The sequence below is a fragment of the Cajanus cajan genome, chromosome 11 (genome assembly GCF_000230855.2).
Source record: "Cajanus cajan strain Asha chromosome 11, NIPB_CcT2T_4, whole genome shotgun sequence".
NCBI classification, from domain to species: domain Eukaryota; kingdom Viridiplantae; phylum Streptophyta; class Magnoliopsida; order Fabales; family Fabaceae; genus Cajanus; species Cajanus cajan.
In genome coordinates, this window is record NC_138527.1 from 46,458,535 (window position 1) to 46,477,290 (window position 18,756).

The 18,756-nt window shown below is 29.9% G+C and overlaps 2 protein-coding genes and 1 long non-coding RNA gene across 6 annotated transcripts; 2 read left to right on the forward strand and 1 right to left on the reverse strand.

Moving 5' to 3' along the window:
• Positions 1-6,289: 6,289 nt before the first annotated feature.
• Positions 6,290-6,997, forward strand: LOC109797080 (abscisic acid receptor PYL5). The gene is made up of 2 exons (XM_020356986.3): positions 6,290-6,424; positions 6,487-6,997. Exons 1-2 carry the CDS (start codon positions 6,290-6,292, stop codon positions 6,898-6,900), a joined length of 549 nt encoding a protein of 182 aa, XP_020212575.1. The 3' UTR covers positions 6,901-6,997.
• A 140-nt stretch (positions 6,998-7,137) lies between these two features.
• Positions 7,138-10,943, reverse strand: LOC145953080 (uncharacterized). The gene is made up of 3 exons (XR_014430629.1): positions 10,329-10,943; positions 10,074-10,118; positions 7,138-7,605 (listed from the first exon to the last, which is right to left on the reverse strand). It is a non-coding gene; the product is annotated as an uncharacterized LOC145953080 (long non-coding RNA).
• Positions 10,944-12,568: 1,625 nt separating this feature from the next.
• LOC109797172 (alpha/beta-Hydrolases superfamily protein) lies at positions 12,569-17,235 on the forward strand. 4 transcript variants are annotated; one of them, XM_020357118.3, is made up of 7 exons: positions 12,569-12,800; positions 14,386-14,489; positions 14,585-15,302; positions 15,402-15,905; positions 16,003-16,062; positions 16,141-16,557; positions 16,641-17,235. In XM_020357118.3, the coding sequence occupies exons 3-7, from the start codon at positions 14,634-14,636 to the stop codon at positions 17,067-17,069; spliced, it is 2,079 nt and encodes a 692-aa protein (XP_020212707.1). In that variant the 5' UTR covers positions 12,569-12,800; positions 14,386-14,489; positions 14,585-14,633; the 3' UTR covers positions 17,070-17,235. The 4 variants fall into 4 exon arrangements, with proteins under 4 accessions (XP_020212707.1, XP_020212706.1, XP_082922955.1 ...); XM_020357117.3 differs by lacking the exon at positions 14,386-14,489; XM_083066829.1 differs by lacking the exon at positions 12,569-12,800 and having other exon boundaries at positions 13,975-14,489.
• The last annotated feature ends 1,521 nt before the right edge of the window (positions 17,236-18,756 follow it).

Below are 18,756 nucleotides of genomic sequence, written 5' to 3' on the forward strand. Positions count from 1 at the left end.
AAATATTAACATTATTTTAAAAAAAATAAAAGATAAAGTTATTAAATATTATTATAGATATTAAATATTTCAATAACATTGACAATCTTGAACCTAACAATCATTTGTCACAAATCTAATAGGATTAAAAAAAATGAGAAAAAAATAATAAAATGTAAGACTAGATCAAAATCATAAATTCTAAACTCTAAACAAACAACACCAAATACAAAAAAAAAAAAAAAAAAAAAATCCTTTCATATAATAACACTCACCTTATAATAATACAATATTTATCACTAAAAATAATTATTTTTATTTATACTATAAATATAATATATATTGATATATTACGAAAAAAATCTTATTCAAAATCAATATTAAAATTGTGTACAGTTATATGTTAATATATATATATATATATATATATATATATATATATATATATATATTATCTATAGAGATATTTTTTATGTGTCATTATATGTAACATTTTTTTGTGTAATGTCATGAATAACTATATAAAGAGTGGGATAATTAATTATTATATTTTTTATGCATTGTACTTTACTTTAATTAGTCTTATTTTTATCTGCATTTTATTTTTTAATAATAAAAATATAAATAAAAAAAACTTGAATAACAATATAATATCACAATATAAAATGATAATTATAATAAATTTACTTTTAATTGAAAGTTAAATTTATATAATTAAGTTGTAAACTATAATTTAGACACATAAATTTTATATTGGTTATATTTTTGTGCCTATGTATGAACAACTAATCAAACACAGTTTAATGATCAAATTTTAATCTAAATTGTTTTATAATTTGACAAACTACTATGATCTCATTTAAATTTTATTTTCTTTAAATTTTACTCATTCTACCGTGACCTTATTCTTAAGCAACTTTATAAGTATTTTGTTTTTATGGAAGTAAATAATAATATTTTTTCATTGATGGGTGAACTCACAAAAATAGAATATAATGAAGATCAAATTATTACGATCATTGCAAATCAATTAACAAACATCTTTTTCCAATGTTAGTACATAGGAAAAGATTCCTTTATCAAAGTACTCTACAAAAGGCCAAATACTTTATTGCTAAGTAAGACAATTGAAAAAGTTATTGAAAAAAGAGATATGGCATTATCCAAAAATTTTGAATAGCCCTTTCATGCACTAAGTAAACCAACCATGAATTATAAACAAAAAAAAACCCTCAATTAATTGTGTTTTAAGATCAAACAAAATAAGAATTGCGGGTGTGAAAATGTAGTTAAAGCAATAGTTATGAAAATAGAAAAATATATTATGTTTATGTGCATGCTTAAATTATAGTTATGAAAATAGAAAGAAAAAAAAGCTTCTAAGGACTTAGAACACCTAGAAATAGTTGACGAAGATGAAAATTATGACAGAAATACTATGATAGGTCCAAGTTTATTTAAGAAAATACAAAAAGAAGGTTTAGATTGAAAAGAATGAGTAAATATTAAAAGAAGTGAAAAAAAAAATATATTATGAATTTATTCCATCAAAGAGAGAATATTATATACTGTGGAAATATAATATACATGTGAACAACTTATAGACATATATTAAATATATGAAAACACTTGTTTATAATTATTATCCAATAAAAAATTTTAAAAATTAAGCAAAGAAATAAATAATGAAAGTGGTAGAAAAAAGATTGGATATATACATAAAAGACTAGAAAAATCACTATTCTAGAACATAATTTTCTTTAAAAAAAATATAATAAAACTTGGAGATAAAATATTTTCAATAACTTATTCAATTAGCTATGCATTAACTAATTCTCATCGTAATATTAGCTTTAAGAATTATGAAAAAAATAGATGTTCCTAAATTATTTGAAGAAGTAGGAAAAATTTACTATCCGCCAAAGAATGAAATAACTAAAGCAACAGTTTTAGTAAATAAACTAGAACCGTTAAAAGTTGAATATACTAAGATAACCAAAATTACTAAAATACTTGATATATTAAAAGGAAGATAAATGGGGTCATTTTACACCTATGCAAACCTACATAGTCCAGCACGAGTTGTAACGAGGAGCTTATATTGTTGGCCAAGTTTGACACCGACAAACTCCACCAACTCTTGTCGATGTTGGTGCTGAAAGAGAAGCAATGAGCTCGTGACCTTGGTCGATTGATTCATTTTATGTCATGGTGAGTAGATGATTCATATGACTGATCATGGCAGGTTGGTGTATTTGTACTGATGAGTGGTGTTTGTAGCTGTAGTGTGGTGTGTTTGGTGGGTGTTGCTGCTTAATGATGGGTGTAGTGTCGTTGGTGCATGACTGGTAATTAAGTTCAAAGTGAAACTTGAACAGTGTTATCAATTTTTTTTTTTTTTATATGTCATATACTCGATAATAATTATGATATGCATAAGTAACAACCTATTTGTATACAAGGGAAAATTACATTTGATATTATGTTTGTAATGACCCATGGTAATGAGGCCAAGAACTGTATAGGAGTAGAAGATTGTGGAAGTGACTTCACCACCAGCCAAATGTTGGGGAATAGGCCTAAACGCACTATAGTTAGGCCCAAATACTTTGAGGACTATGATTGCAATGTTAAGGGTAGATTAAAGTAGGTCACATGGCTTATTGTGGGCATGAGGGCTGGATAGTATTTTTCTGGTTGTTATGATTCTGCTAGATTGTTATCTTCCTGTTTTGTGACGTGTCCTTTCTTGATGGACACTGTCTTACTATATGTATTCATTTTGTTATGGAATAAAGACAGAGAATTATTAGTACCTTATTTTTTCTTTATGGAGGAAGCCTAACCTGTAAGATAGGTATTACAATTTGGTGCTTTCATTGAGAGTCCTACACCATGACTTCATCAAAACATGCTGACAAAATGGATGCCATTCTTCAGTTACTTGAGAACCAGAGATCCTTCGAGGAGGAGATGAATGATCGAATGACCAACTTAGAAGCCCAAGTGGTTGCTCACATGAATACAGGGCCCGAAAACCCAAGACACAACTCCGTCATTCAGCCGTTCACCCGCTCTACCATGAAGCTCGATTTGCCCCGTTTTGACGGAACCGAACCGGTGTCGTGGATCTTCAAAATTAAGCAATTCTTTGATTATCATCAAACGCCAGAAGAACAAAGGCTTCGTATGGTCTCATTTGCCTTGGAAGGCGAAGCTTTAACCTGGTTCCAGTGGGTACATGCCAACAACATGATGACCACTTGGGAGGCATTTCTTCAGGCATTGGAGGTACGCTTTGCATCGTCACACTATGAGGACCCAAAAGGAGCCCTGTTCAAACTTTGCCAAACCTCCATCATCCACGAGTACCAGAACCAATTTGAAACCCTCGCGAATTGCATTGTTGGGTTACCTCTGTCGTTCTTCCTCAGTTGTTTTGTCTCCGGCCTCATTACCATGGGTCATTACAATGTCCTTTTAATTTTTATTTTTTTTTACGAAGAGCTATTTTAAGCTGTTAAGATTTGCTTAAGGAAAAGCAAAAATGAAACCACAATGAGAGAAAACATGACAAACTCCAACACGCTATAGGATTGTCCATAAAACTTACCCTTGGTAGAATAAGCAGGAATGTACAAAAAATACAAATTGATCCGAACTGATCCATAACTGATCCAATTTGTATTGAAAAATCTGATTTATTTTGAAAAAAATCCAAATCGATCCATTTCATAAAACTGGTTCAATTTTCTAATCCATTTTAACAAAATGGATCGGTTCGGTTCGGTTTAATTTAAAAAAAAACCAATCTATATATGAATAAAAAATAAATAACCGCAACAAATCAAACCAATCCAATTTTAGAAAAACGTTACATAATTTAAAAAAATCGAACTGATTCATTTTATAAAAAATAAATCGATTAATCAATCCACTCTTATAAAAATGAAGCAGTTCAGTTGAATTTTTTATAAAACCGGATCCATGAAAACTCCTGGTGAAGAGTTCAAAAGAGGGGCTAAATTTCCTAAACGCCATCGTGAAGTCTATATCATATAATTGACTGTAGATTTGCAAAATGATCCTATGAGAAACAGACACGTCTAGACTTATTCATATGTTGATGTGACGACTATGCTGTGTCCTGTGTGCTTGGGTTAATTTTGAGCAGCTAAAGCACAACCCACACTGAAAGCGGTCCAACAATTTGTTGCAGTTAGGATAAGGATTTGAATTCTTGTCATACGAATTTTTTCTGCAAAACTACTATATATTTAGCTTTGTGGAGAAAATTATTGGCCTGCTTCCCCTTTTCTCCGCCTCATATTTACTATCTAATTGGTTAGTGGCAAAAAGTAGCTTTTATTTAATGGTATCTCAAATTTTTATTTTCTGATGATAAACCTTTCATGTTCATCCGAAAGATGGGTGGTAAATTTGACAGAGCCAAAGATAGATATTTTCCATACGTGTTATGACTTTTTTTTTGGGTACCCTACATGCATTATTTTTTCCCTTCTATATATATAGACTCGACAATAATGTAGGAGAGTGAGTTTCGTTCTTTTCTTACTCCCTGATACTATTTTTATTGCATCGAAATTCCATAACGGTAGGAAAATAAGTACTCACCCTTGACAGAACAGAAGTTGGGTTTCCCCACCACTCTGAGTCTTTGGTACTAATTCCATTACTTTTCCGTCAAAAAATAGGAAATATATACTTCGTGTGTATCTTTCTTGGCCCCACTTTTTTTTTTTTTTTTTTAGGACAGCTTTTAACTTTTTTTACTTGATGCATTTATTCATATTCTATATGCTTTTTGTCTAAGAATCAATTAGTACTAGTATTATTTATTCAATTTTCTAAATCGATTAATATTATTAAATAAGCTTGTTTGTAAACATATTCCACAAGAAAAATACACACAAAATGTTAGACAAATAACACATTACATTATAGAATACATGAAGATGTTTGCATAATTTCCTGAATAGCATGGCATCATTCTTATTCTTGCCCTTAATTTTAGAAACCGAAAAAATTGAAACTCAATCTTAGTTGCAGAGTTTTTTCTTGTTAAAATAAAGATATTAAATTCTCTCAAAATTATTAAAAAATATATATATATATATATATTAATATCAACGATGGTTCACACAAGTAACAACTTATATTTTTTAACAAAATTATTCAAGTTTGAAACCAAATATTGAATATGAAATAGACTATATTAAAAAATAATACTTACTTTATGCAAACTCAAGATTTTTGGTAACAATAGATACATGTATCAATATAATGATTAAAAATATACACATTAATTACAAAAGAATAATTATACCTTTGAAAAATTAGATGTTACTTGCTTAATATTTTTGTTGTATAAGAAAAAACAAATAAATATATTATATAATCGAGAAACACAGAAAGTTTTGAATAGTACTGAATTATGAAAATAGAAAATAAAATACATCCAAACATATTATGGTATTTAATGTGAACTTCATAACTTATATATGGTAATTACTAATTAGAGTCTTGAATTCTTCAGCTGTATCTATAATTAAGCTTAGTGCTTTGGGAAGCTATGCACATTGATCCACACGCTTAGACTTGAACATATCTTAAAGAAAATATTTTGTGAGATTTCTCACAAATTTAGTGAATATTGTGATCTGAGTTATAATAATTACTGAGTTCATAAAATATTTTTTTTAAAATCGAAGGATAGAATAATTAATTTTTAAGACTGTGAAATGTTAATAATATTCTTTAAAACGTGAAATTAACCATCATTAAACCAACTACAACTAGTCCATCATCACGGAAAAAGTTCATTATTTGTTTAGTTGTTTTAACCTGATCGAATTATATTCCTGACTAAAGTCCCATCTATTTTAACATTGCCTAAATGGTATAAAACTTTATGATATTGACATAGTGCAAAAGGGGTAAAATGACTTGCCAGGACTTAGAAAACAGGATTTGATGTGGAATATTGAACATAGCACTAACTGGTGTAGATATTATAGCCTATAGGCCATGCCAGAAGGAATGGAAGTGGAGAGGAAAGGGAAGAAAAAAGAGAAAGAAAAATGGACAAGGTCGTGAGTGGTGACAATTTTTTGGACTGCTACTCGTCCTGGCGCTGAATTGCTGATGCTGCAGAATTTGTCGTATAGTGGTTATTATTATTTTTCTTTTCCTTTATGCAGCAAAGAATCAGTGGTTGATTTAAAAATTAGAATTTGAATAAACTATTTTACTTGTGGCATAAAAAAAAGAAAGAAATTGAAAAATTGCAATGATAAAGGGGGGCAAAGAGAGGGTGAAAGTAAGCGAAAGAGAGATGGAGATATGGAGGCATCACAAGCATGAAGCGAGAGAGAACCAGTGCACTTCCGCCCTCGTCAAGCACATAAAGGCCCCTCTTCCCCTCGTGAGTCGTGTCGTAACTAACTAACTTTCTAGATCTCATATTTAACTTTAATTTCTCTGTAGGTTTGGTCTCTGCTTCGAAGGTTCGACGAGCCGCAGCAATACAAGCCCTTCGTCAGCGGCTGCGTGCTCCAACAGGCTCACGTCAGCATCGGCAGCGTCAGAGAGGTCAACGTTAAATCTGGCCTCCCTGCCACCACCAGCACCGAGAGGCTGGAGCAGCTCGACGACGACCGCCACATTCTCGCCGTCAAGATCCTCGGCGGCGACCACCGCCTCAGGAACTACTCCTCCGTCGTCACCGCGCATCCCGAGGTCGTCGAGGGGGCGCCCGGCACCGTGGTGATTGAATCGTTCCTCGTCGACGTTCCTGATGGGAACACCAAGGACGAAACGTCTTACTTCGTGCGGGCTTTCATCAGCTTCAACCTAAGCTCCTTGGCCACCGTTTCTGAGAGGATGGCTGTGCAACCGTAATCTCATCATCTTTTATGCTTGTGGAGTGTGTGCAGAGTAGTCTTGTTTGTAAATATCTTTGTTAAAAAATAATAATACTTTTGCAGCTGTCATCACATATGCTACTCATCTTAACTCCATATGTTATGGCGAACTTTTCAGGGCTTTCATCTAACTTCTGATACATTCAATTAAGCTTTCGCATTTCATAAATTAATTGACTCGATATACATTTCAAGTGTTCATCGAAATGGATGCCTCTCTTGCCCAAACAAACATGAAATTCCAACCCAACCCACAAATCCATTCAAATCAAGCAAAATTAAGAGTTTATCATGTTATTTAGCTAAAAATGGTAGCCTGTTACCGAACATTAAAAATAAATTTTTAAAACAAATACCAAGTAAATAGGTTGAAACCCGCTCCACAAGCTTGAAATTCCTACCAGCACACACTCCCTCTTTTCTTTTCTCTCAAGGCAACCCTTATTTTTCAAGAGTGAGAGCAGAAAACTATCTTCCAACAGCAATCTTTCTTTCCCTCCTCTAGATACTTTGGTGATTCCAACGGAGGTAAGCTATTGTATTTCCCCTTCTTCTCCCTATATTCAAGTTTTTGATCCAATGAAATGCTCTGTAGTATCAAATTTCTGATGTGAACCTGTTAGGTATGGTATTTGGTGTTTCATCGAGTTTTCTTGGCTGAAGAGTGTTTCTTTCCTCTCCTCTACCCAAAGAAACCAAAGCTTAGTATTAGGACTATAAGAGGTAAGAAAAGCTTATTTAAATGCGTGTATGTCTGTTGAGAACTTGAAAATGAACTCAAATATCCTAGTTATGTGGAGTTGTAGAAACTGAGTTGCCATTGAATCTGTGTAACATGTATTGTACTCATTGTTTTGGTGATTTTTTATGCAAAGTTTGAATAGTGGATGGTATGGTATGTAATGTTAAATTCATGTCATTGATATTAGAAAAAAGATTTGAAGCGAAAAACAGCCATATATCTTTTCTGTCATTTTTGTTGAGCGAAGAAATATGGTTGCCAGCAAAAATGACATCAAGGGAAGGGAAATAAATTTCTAACACAGTCTAATAATCATTTATTTATGGTTAAAATCCTAATTTAGTCCCTTATAATATTAAAAAAATTTAATTTAATCCCACTTTAATTTTTAGTTTCAATTTAGTCTCAATTTATTTTAAAATTTTTAATATGAGACTTACGTCCAAATTTTACAAATAACGTTAAAGATCCGAAAGAATACGGACGTGATTCCAAATCACGGCTGTGATTATCACGGTCAGATTCTCACCATTTCTTTTTGCACCTCTTAATCTCATGTAATTCCCAGGTTGTGAGAGTCACGGCCGTGATTTGAAATAATCACGGGTATGATTCTCTCGGACCTTTTTGTGAAATTTGGATAGAAGTCTCACATTGAAAATTTTTAAATAAATTGGAACTAAATTAAAACAAAAAATTAAAATAAGACTAAATTGAATTTTTTAATGTTATAAGAGACCAAATTAGAGTTTTAGCCACCATTCATTCAATTACTACCTTACAATATAGTTGATATTATATTGAATCTAACTTTTTTAAGCTTAAAAAAATTGAAAAAGACAAAATTTACAAGTATTATTAATATTTTTAGTGCCTTCAATTAAAAAAAACTAAGATCATTAATATCAAATTAATGCTCATTATTTAAGTCTTTTCTTTTTATAATTCATCACCTATAAAATTCTCAAATATATTTGGATACGGATAAAAAAATAAAGAAGAAGAAATTAAGTTTGGTTAAAATTACGCTCTTGATCTCTCTATTTATTTCAATATATAATTTTAGTTCTTTATTTTAAAATAAAAATATTTAATCCTCTTATTTTAAAAAAATATAAAATTTTTGTCCAATTGATAATTTGATGTTTGTTGATTGTTAAATTTTAACGTTAACCAATAATTTATCACCATTTAAATGACATAATATTTAGTGATGTGAATGTAAGAATAAATATTAAAAAATAACATACATAAAATCTTCGTTTATATTTTTTTTAACAAGTGATTGATATTTATTTTATTAATAAATTTTATTTAAACTTTTTTTATATGTTATGTTATTAAATATTACATTATTTAAATATAAGTAAACATCAAAATCTATTAATTATAAGATGTCAATTTGACGAAATGATAAAAATTTTATATATTTAATAATAAAAAAATTAAATATCTCTATTTAAAATGACAAAAATTGCAGTTATTAAAAATAAAGATTCAAAAACAGAATTTAGCCTTTTTTTTTTAAATATGTTATACAGTTAAAAGAAAACAAATTATTCATTTAATATGTATATAAAACAATTGAAACTAAAATAATTAATCTTTTACTGAATGTGTGATCTCACAACTACTATTTCAATAAAATCAATTTTTTATGATTGCTACTATTTTTTTTATTAAATTTAATCTCTATATTCCATCTATTGTATTTTTTGTTTGAACTTAATGTAAAATAAATTTTCTCATAACGTTTCAAATGAATAATAAAACTTTTCACACAATCTATAGTCTATAGCATATTTATTTATTTGTATACATATTTTTAAACTATATAATCTTAGTAATAAATTAAATATGAATAATATAATATAATTTTCTATTAAACAATTAAAATTAAACTACTTTTTATAAATATGGATAAAAATTAAAAACTTGAAAGGGGATTACCTAGCTGGCTCTCCAGTGACCACGACTAGGGATGGCAACGGGACGAGTCGGATACAGGTTTCATGATACTCGTCCTTGTACCCGTTCCCGTACCCGTACTTATCGGGTATATGATTTTCATCCCCATCCCCATCCTTGTCAAGTATCGAGCATACCCTCAATTTTTTTTTTGTAAAAAAATGATATTTTTAAATTATTTTTTTATTTATATTAAAATTATAATTAGATTATTTTTCTATCTCATATTATAATAAATAATCACACATAAAAAATATTAAAATTATTTAATATAATTAAATTGAAATGGGTATTAAATTAAAAATAATAACGGGTACGGGGCGGGTAAGTACATATCCCTATCCGTACTCAATTTAATATATCGGGCTTTACCCGTACCGTACCCATAATTGGTCAAACCAGGTATTTTTCATCAAAGTTGGAATGAGTTCAAGTATTACCTGCAGGTACGAATATATATGCGATCCTTAACCACGACTTTGCTTCTGAAAAATGCATAAAGAGTTACACAGAAAAAAGAAAAGAAAGAGGTGTGACAATTAATATTAGATGGGCCAACAAAATTTAATCCAACAATGGAGTGTATCCGGTAAGAAATGAGTTGTCTAACCCAACTAAAGTGTTCATTCAGATCACACTTGAAAAATATGTTTTGTAAGGAAATTGTGATTGAGTTCCAGAAATGATGGAAATACCTCATTTCCTTTGGCATGTGAAATTGTGCTACAATTCATCAGTGACATAACAACAAAGAACTGTGTTAAGCAGTATCTGGAGAATTTTTTCTAGAAGACAAGTTGATGAGTTGGGAACATCACTTCCCCTTAAATAACCTTAAATTAATATCTGCTTCCTGTTTTTTCTTCCACTAGTTAGCAAACTTGTTGGTTGGTATTTATGGAATACCATATGAAACTTGTGGGGTCCACATAGAAAACTTAAAGAGGCTACATTAAGGGCAATGGTTGTATCATGTTTGGTGTTGGTGAAGATGATAGAGGGTGAGGCAACAGTGTGAAAGTGAAAGAGTAGGGCTTTGAATGAATGAATGTGACAATAAGAAATGTGGCTGTCACTGCGCATCGTGCTTCATGCAACCGCCCATTTGGCCCTCGCACGTGCCACCAGGTGCTCATCAAGTAAAACATGAGCACCCTCTACCCGATCATTTTACCAAAATGCCCGCGACTGAGGTCCTAACCTATGTCCTAACAAATCAGCCTTTTATTTTATGCCTTCTAATTTTGGATGAATTAACTCACATTTTAATTTTTAACCTACTCTTTTTTTTTTTTTTGTTTTTTTTTTTTGTTTTGTGTTTTAATCAGTCCCACCTGCTTTCTAAAATTGATTTTGCATAGATACTAATGGATGAACGAACAATTTTAATCTTTTATAAATTTTTATTTGTTTAATTAAATATTATTTTAATATTATAGATATTAAAAGAACTAATAATAAAATTTTATAAGAAGAAAAATGTTGCTCCCATGTTTCATATTAGATCAATCAGAGTTATATTTAATCATTTTTTTGTTCACATATTTTATTTTATTGTGGGGAGTTGGTTCTTATAATTGATTTAAATTAAAATAACTTTAAGTAATTTTATTTCTTTACATCGAAAATCTTATATCTATTTTTTCTATTAATTTACTTTTAAAATTTTAATGCCAGAATATGATGAAACAATAAGATAATTACTGTATTCTATCCGACATTTTAGCATGTGTTGTACATGATGCTCATTTATTTTATATAATTAAATTTATGGAAATTATTTTTAATATATAATAAATAAAGTTCTGTTTGATTAAACTTTTTCTTAAAAATGATTTTATAATCAAAACAAATTTTTTATAATTTTTTGATGTGTTCGTTTTCATAACTATTATTTTAAATAGTTTTCTATTTTAAAAAACATTTCTATTTGTTTTCTTAAAGAATCACTAATTTAAAAATATTTTAAAATTTTAAATTAACAATAAATTATATTTTAAATTTATAATAAATAATTTATAATGTGATATAAAATTATATTTAATTGTTGATAATTTTCAAAAAAATATTTCAATATCAAAAATGATACATCCTCCGAAACTAATCTCCGAAAAGTATTCCAAAAATTAAAATATTAATTTAAATTATAAAATATTAAATTAAATAATTAATTTATAATAAATTTATTAAAAAATATTAATAAAATATTATTCGAAGGATGATTTGGCCTCCTTTTTTGTAGCAGTGTTCTTTAAAAAAATAAAAATAATATATATATATATATATATATATATATATATATATATAAACTGATATATTTAAAGAGATAAAAGATTAAAAATTGAAACAAATTATAAAAAAGATGTCGAGAGATAATATTTAAAATGAAAATAAAAATGAGTGAGAATGATAATAACAAAATGTTTACAAAATAAATAATTATTATAATTTATATATTTAAAAATTAAAAATAATTTATTTGATATACCAATAAGATATATTTTCTTATCCTATTATAAAGATTAAAATTTTATATTATTCTTTTTATATGTTTTTTTTATAATACTTTTATCTCTTATCTTATCAATAATTAAAAATAATATTGTATTGAAATATAAAATTATTTTTTTATAAACATAAAATATAATTTATATATTTAAAAATATTTAATATATTAATTTTGAATTAATAATTTATATATTAAAATACATAATAATTACCTATATATGAGAATTACATCGGTATGGACGCTAAAATACTAATAGAAATAAAACACGAACACAGAAATAGCTCGGTTTGATTTTGCATTAACAAAAATTATCAGGACTTACGGAAAAGAAGGAAAATGAAAAGGATATTTTGGTCCCTTTGGTTTGAAGATTAGAGACCCCACGTGAGTATATTCTCTCATGGTCGTTTGTAAATCATTTATTATCACTTCTCTTCCTCAGTTTTCTGTAAAAACTAAAAACATGCAGAGAGAAGAAAAGGGTCCTGCATCTGATCTGAACACTTATAATTATATTATTTTATTCACTTTTAAATTGCGAGATTCCCTCATATGCACGCCATTGGCGGAAAGCTTCCATCTGTGTGGAACTTCGTGGTTGTCTTCTCTCAATAGTACTTCTCTTCTCTGCATTCATTGCTCACCTGCGCCTCTCTAGGTATATATACATATATATATTCTTTGTTTTTCACTTCTTCTTCTCTTTCACCTCCTTGGTCCTTGCATTGATTAATCATGTAACAAGTGTCAGTTATTTTCATAGTTTTGCTCATTTGATCTCTAAGCTTTCTCCTTTTTTATAAACCAAGTTCTTTTGTCATCTCATCTCCCTCTTTCTATATCAATTTTGCTTGCATGCCTATGGGAAAACTGGTTGTGATTCATAAATTTCCTTGGCTTTTGGTCATTGTTGTTTTTCTTTTTTAATGATTTGTTTTTGTAATAAAAACTATCCATGAGAGACTACTTTTCATTCTCCATCCAATTCCCTTTCTTCTTTAAAACAAGTGATGGTTTTGTAAAATGTTTTTCTCAAAATCATTTTTATATTTGTATAACTTAATTACTTTTACACATCAATTGATTTTTGAAACATTTACAAAGTAGGTAGGGGTTGCACTTCCAATTTATCTGGTTAATAAGTTCCCCGCGTACTTGGGAGAAAGAAATTAATAAGTAGTTCGTTGCCGCCGGAGTGGTTATAATCTCATTTAATCTTTGTATCACATGTATTTAATAGTTTTTTTTAAGTTATAAAATAAAATTAATAATTTTCACAATGCTATAAATTCGCCTTTTTTCTTTACTTGAATTACATGCACATGCATGTTAAGTATCGTGATTGATGACTATAAAAAATATTAACTAACTTGGTGTGCAAATAATTTTAAAAGTAGTTAGAACAATTGATATTTTTTCTTTTAAAGGCTCATCCTTTCGCAACGAGAAGAATATGTTAGTAATATTACATCGGTAATTCCAAGGTACCTTTCCTTGTATAATGCTTTTATTTTGTTTGGTACTTTGTGTGTGGAAAAGTATAGTGTTTGGTATACTACTACTGCTATTTAATAGTGTTTATTTAAGTTGTGGAGGAAGTCTTTTTCTTTTTAATTTTTCCTTCCTACCATGTCGGTTGAAAGCGTGATCTATTAAATATGTGACAATTCCAAGAAAATTATGGTACAATTTCAGATGTAACCCTCACTAACTAAATTAAGGAATATAGTTGGGTAATATTTCCAAAAAAATATTATCACATTATTGTTTTGAATTTGCAAACTAAATATAATAATTTTTACTTATCGAGTAACATCGGTTTATAATTTGTGTTAACTCAAATATATAACGACATAAATCCTAGATTTCAATAAATTAAAGTAATATAGTAATCTTTTCTTTTTAATAAAGAGAACCCAAGTTCAAAATAGTGCCTTTTGTTTTCATTTTCAAACAACAAATGAAACTTGTTTCTCCCCCATTCTTTCTTTGCTGTAACTTTTTTCCCTCTCATGAACCCATACTATCTCCATGTGCACATACAACGACAAATAGCTATCTAGTAAATGTCTTTATTCAGAAATCATAGAATTCAACGAACATGTCATGTCTTTCACTCATTCCTTTGGTCCAACGGTTTAGTTGTCAATATTTTCCAATAAGCACGGTCTCGAGCTTAACTATGTTTTGGCTTTGGTTGTAACACACCGCATAACGATGTTTTCGTCTATACCTTGATTTAGGAGTTGCATTCATTGATAGGTAAAGTAATTTAACTAATATGAGCAGATGTGAAGTTTGAACATCTTTAAGAAGATCCTCGTTGATAACAAGAAACATAGTTGTTGTAAGTTTTTGTTATAAAATCCATATTTTGTACTTGTTTCAATAACCACAACACAACACATCAAGCTTTGAGGTCTGATCATTTATAATCTACAGAGACCAAGTAAAGTGAAGGATCTAGCTATCTGATATAAAAGTTACAAGCATGGCTCACACTGCAGTTGCCATGCCTACCTCTCCAGCAGCTATCTCTGCATCTACGGACATTGCAAAAGAGCATAATGGTCTTCGTCGTTCCCAATCCAGCACAGAACTATGCACACGTTCCATCATGCGGAGGTCTTATTCTGATAACCACCTATGTTGCTGCATCAATCGCACACAAGCCACATCAGTGTCACCAAAACTTAAGAGCAATCGGTCATTGGGAATTTCTCCATTCCAATTTTCAGGCTCCATTCTTCCAAATTCACTGCGGTCCTTGTTGTTTGACCCAGAAACAAGCAAGGATATGAGTGTGGGGGATAAGGAGGTAAGTATTGAGGAAAACATGGTTGAAAGCAGCAAAGAAGAGATTGTAAATAGAGCCAACTGGGTAGAGAGACTTATGGAAATCAAGAAACATTGGAGAAACAGATTACCAAAAGAAAGCATGGACCCAGATGCGATATGCAACAGCAATAAGTATGATGAATGTGAATGTGATGCAGATGACAGTGTTTGTGTGGTTGGTGAAGACGAAGATGAGCATGAAGTGACATATGATCGTGAATCATTCTCAAAGTTTTTGGTTCAAGTACCATGGTCTGATACCAAACTATACTCTCAACTTGCTTTCCTGTGCAATATGGCCTATGTAATACCCCAAATCAAGGTAATATGAGAGTTCATATGTGTTTATTCGTTTTCCTTTCTTTCATGTAAGAATCAAAAAAGAAACACAATCAAACAACTCCTGTCAATCAATTTGCAGGCTAAGGACTTGCGAAGATACTACAACCTTCAATTTATAACATCTTCTTTAGAAAAGAAAGCCGAAGTGGCCAAGTTAAAAGTTAAACTTGATCAAGACTCCACTCGCGTTCCTATAGATGACCCGGTAGTCTCTCAAGATGTCTCAGAGAAAGGCAAAGATACTACACCGAAGCATCAAATGCAAGTAGCTTATGATATTGCTGCCTCAGCGGCCTCTTATGTTCAATTACGAGCTAAGGGACTCATGTACCATGCTGCTAGGTCACAACAGGGTGAAAATGAAGATTCTAATGAAAAAGGAGAAGATCTAGAAGGCACTTCACGAGGTTACAAATCAGAGGTTGCAGCTTATGTTGCGGCATCCACAATGACTGCAATGGTTGCAGCAGGGGAGAAGGAAAAGCAAGAAGCAGCAAAGGATCTCCAGTCACTTCATTCCTCACCTTGTGAATGGTTTGTTTGTGATGATCCCAACAATTACACTAGATGCTTTGTAATTCAGGTTATTTCTTAATCACTCTTTGCTATCCTGATCCATACCATAAGGCTATACATTGTTCAAGTTTGACTGACACGTGCAATTTTGTTCTATGTTGCAGGGGTCAGACTCCCTGGCATCTTGGCAAGCAAACCTCTTCTTTGAGCCAACCAAATTCGAGGTAAGAATGTGTCTTCTTTAATTTAGACGTTACAATCTTAAAATAATAATGTATGACTAAGGATCTTTTCTCTTACAGGGCACAGACGTACTTGTTCACAGAGGAATTTATGAAGCTGCAAAAGGAATATACAAGCAATTCATGCCGGAAATAATGGACCATTTGAAGAGACACGGGGATCGCGCAAAGCTTCAATTCACTGGGCACTCCCTTGGGGGTAGTCTTTCTCTTTTGGTTCATTTGATGCTATTGACTAACAAGGTTGTTAGTCCCTCCACTCTTCGACCAGTTGTCACTTTTGGCTCACCATTTGTGTTTTGTGGAGGCCAACAAATAATCAATGAACTTGGTCTGGATGAGAGCCACATCCACAGTGTGATGATGCATAGAGATATTGTTCCTAGAGCCTTCTCCTGCAATTACCCAAATCACGTTGCTGTAGTCCTTAAACGCTTAAACAGCTCATTTAGGTCACATCCTTGTCTGCTAAAAAATGTAAGCATCATAATACTCAAAAATCATGAACTATACTCACCACTTGGTAAAATATTCATCCATTTTCTCTGGATTTTTTTCAGAAGCTGTTATACTCACCACTTGGTAAAATATTCATTCTCCAACCCAATGACAAGACATCTCCTCCGCATCCTTTACTCCCTCCAGGAAGTGCCTTCTATGTCTTGGACAATACTAAATGTGGATACTCTTCAAGTGTTCTAAAAGCCTTCCTGAATCAACCACACCCTATTCACACACTAAGTCATCCAACAGCGTATGGTTCAGCAGGCTCAATTCTAAGAGACCATGACTCCAGCAACTACCTTAAAGCTATGAATGGAGTCTTGAGGCAACATTCAAAGACTCTTGTTCGCAGAGTGAGGAAGCAACGGATTAATCAGCTGTGGCCACTGTTGACATCACCGTCACCACACTCTTGGAGCCATGAACAGAACTTGGAGCCATGCAGATTGATGACAAAGGAGATGGTCTCACTCACAAGGGTTTAAAAACTCTTTTTCTTCAAGATCATGATCAAACATTTTATTTTTATATTTCTAAATAAGTAGGGTAGTAACTAGTATCTATCTGTTACTCCATATTTAAAAACCTTTGCCTTGTGCATATCAATGTCCATAATTCTTACAGAAAATAGAAGAAAAAATATTCTACTGATTTTTTATGCATAGCACCCAAAACCACAAGCAAGAGAACGAAACCATTCCAACCATCTGAATGCACAGTCGAGGCAAATTACCTTCCGTCTTCCCTAAAAGGAAAGGATAATATATAGTACATATGTGATATTTTTTTTTAATGAAAACAGAGTAATTTGTTCATATTATCAGGATAAAATAGTACATACGAGATTATAGTATAGTATAATAATCAGCTATCATCAAAGGGATGATTTCTCATGTTTGTAACACAAATATCCCAATAAGACAGAAAAATAAAACCAATGTTAGTGAATGTAATAGTACTTTTGTGATACTGCCACTGAAAATAGCAAATGTAATTATTTTAAAAAATAATTACTTGCTTGTTGATGAAAAGATATAAAAATTTATTATTATTTCTTCAAAAAATAAAAGTTTCAAAGACACAATTTGAAATTGTTTTCAACTCATTATCGTTAGAAGTCGTTATAATGCTTTATAACTAAAATTTATAATAATTATATATATCTATAAATATTATATTTAAATTCTATTTATATATATGTTTTAAATATATAAAAACATTTTAAATTTATGATAAATATAAATATAATAAATAAAATTATAAAAAAAATCACTAAAATTTCTCTCACAAAAAAAATCTTTAAAGTATTCTCACTCAACCTCTACACTAACCTCTCCCCACCCAACTACTAGGTTAACCCTAGTAGTTCATTTGTCTTTAATATATAAAGATAAATATATGAATTAAATTTTATATTTATGTTATATAATTTTTGTTGTGACAAAATATTATTTTTAATTATTGATAATTTATTTTAAAATTATAAAAAATAATTTATAAGTAAATACGATAAATAAAAATTTTAAAAATAAAAAATCAGAGCAACTCTTAAAAATCTTCTAATTAAAATTTTTAAAAATGCACACTGGTGCAAGATGATCATACTTAATATATAAAATTTTATTATTTTAAATTATTAAAATTTAATTAATAAATAAATATGATAAAATAAAATTAGAAATAGATAAACAACTGGAAACATTTTTACAATTTTCTCTATTCAAGAAATTTTTTAAAAATATTCTTTTACAATTAGAAATAGAAAATATTTTCTCAAATCAAACACACTCTTAACTTGTGTTTGATACAGAAGAATGAAATAGGTGAAGAATATAATGAGGAGAAATAAAAAAATGAATTGAAATAAATAAAAAATAAATTAAAAATTTGATTGTTTAGTTGAGAAGAAATAAGTAAAAAATAAGTGAAAAATATGTATAAAAAAAAACAAGATTTATAGAAAAGAAGAGAGAGAAATAAATAAGAGAATCAGGTCTAACATTTTTTAATTTTCTATTCTCTTATTTTTTTCTCATTCAAACAATCAATTTTATTTTACTCTCTCTATCCTATTTTTCACCTATTTTTTCTATATCAAACAACTCTATCTTGTTACAGTCAATGAAACTGAAATTTAAAAAAAATAAAAATTGTTAAGTTAGTGTTTCAGTT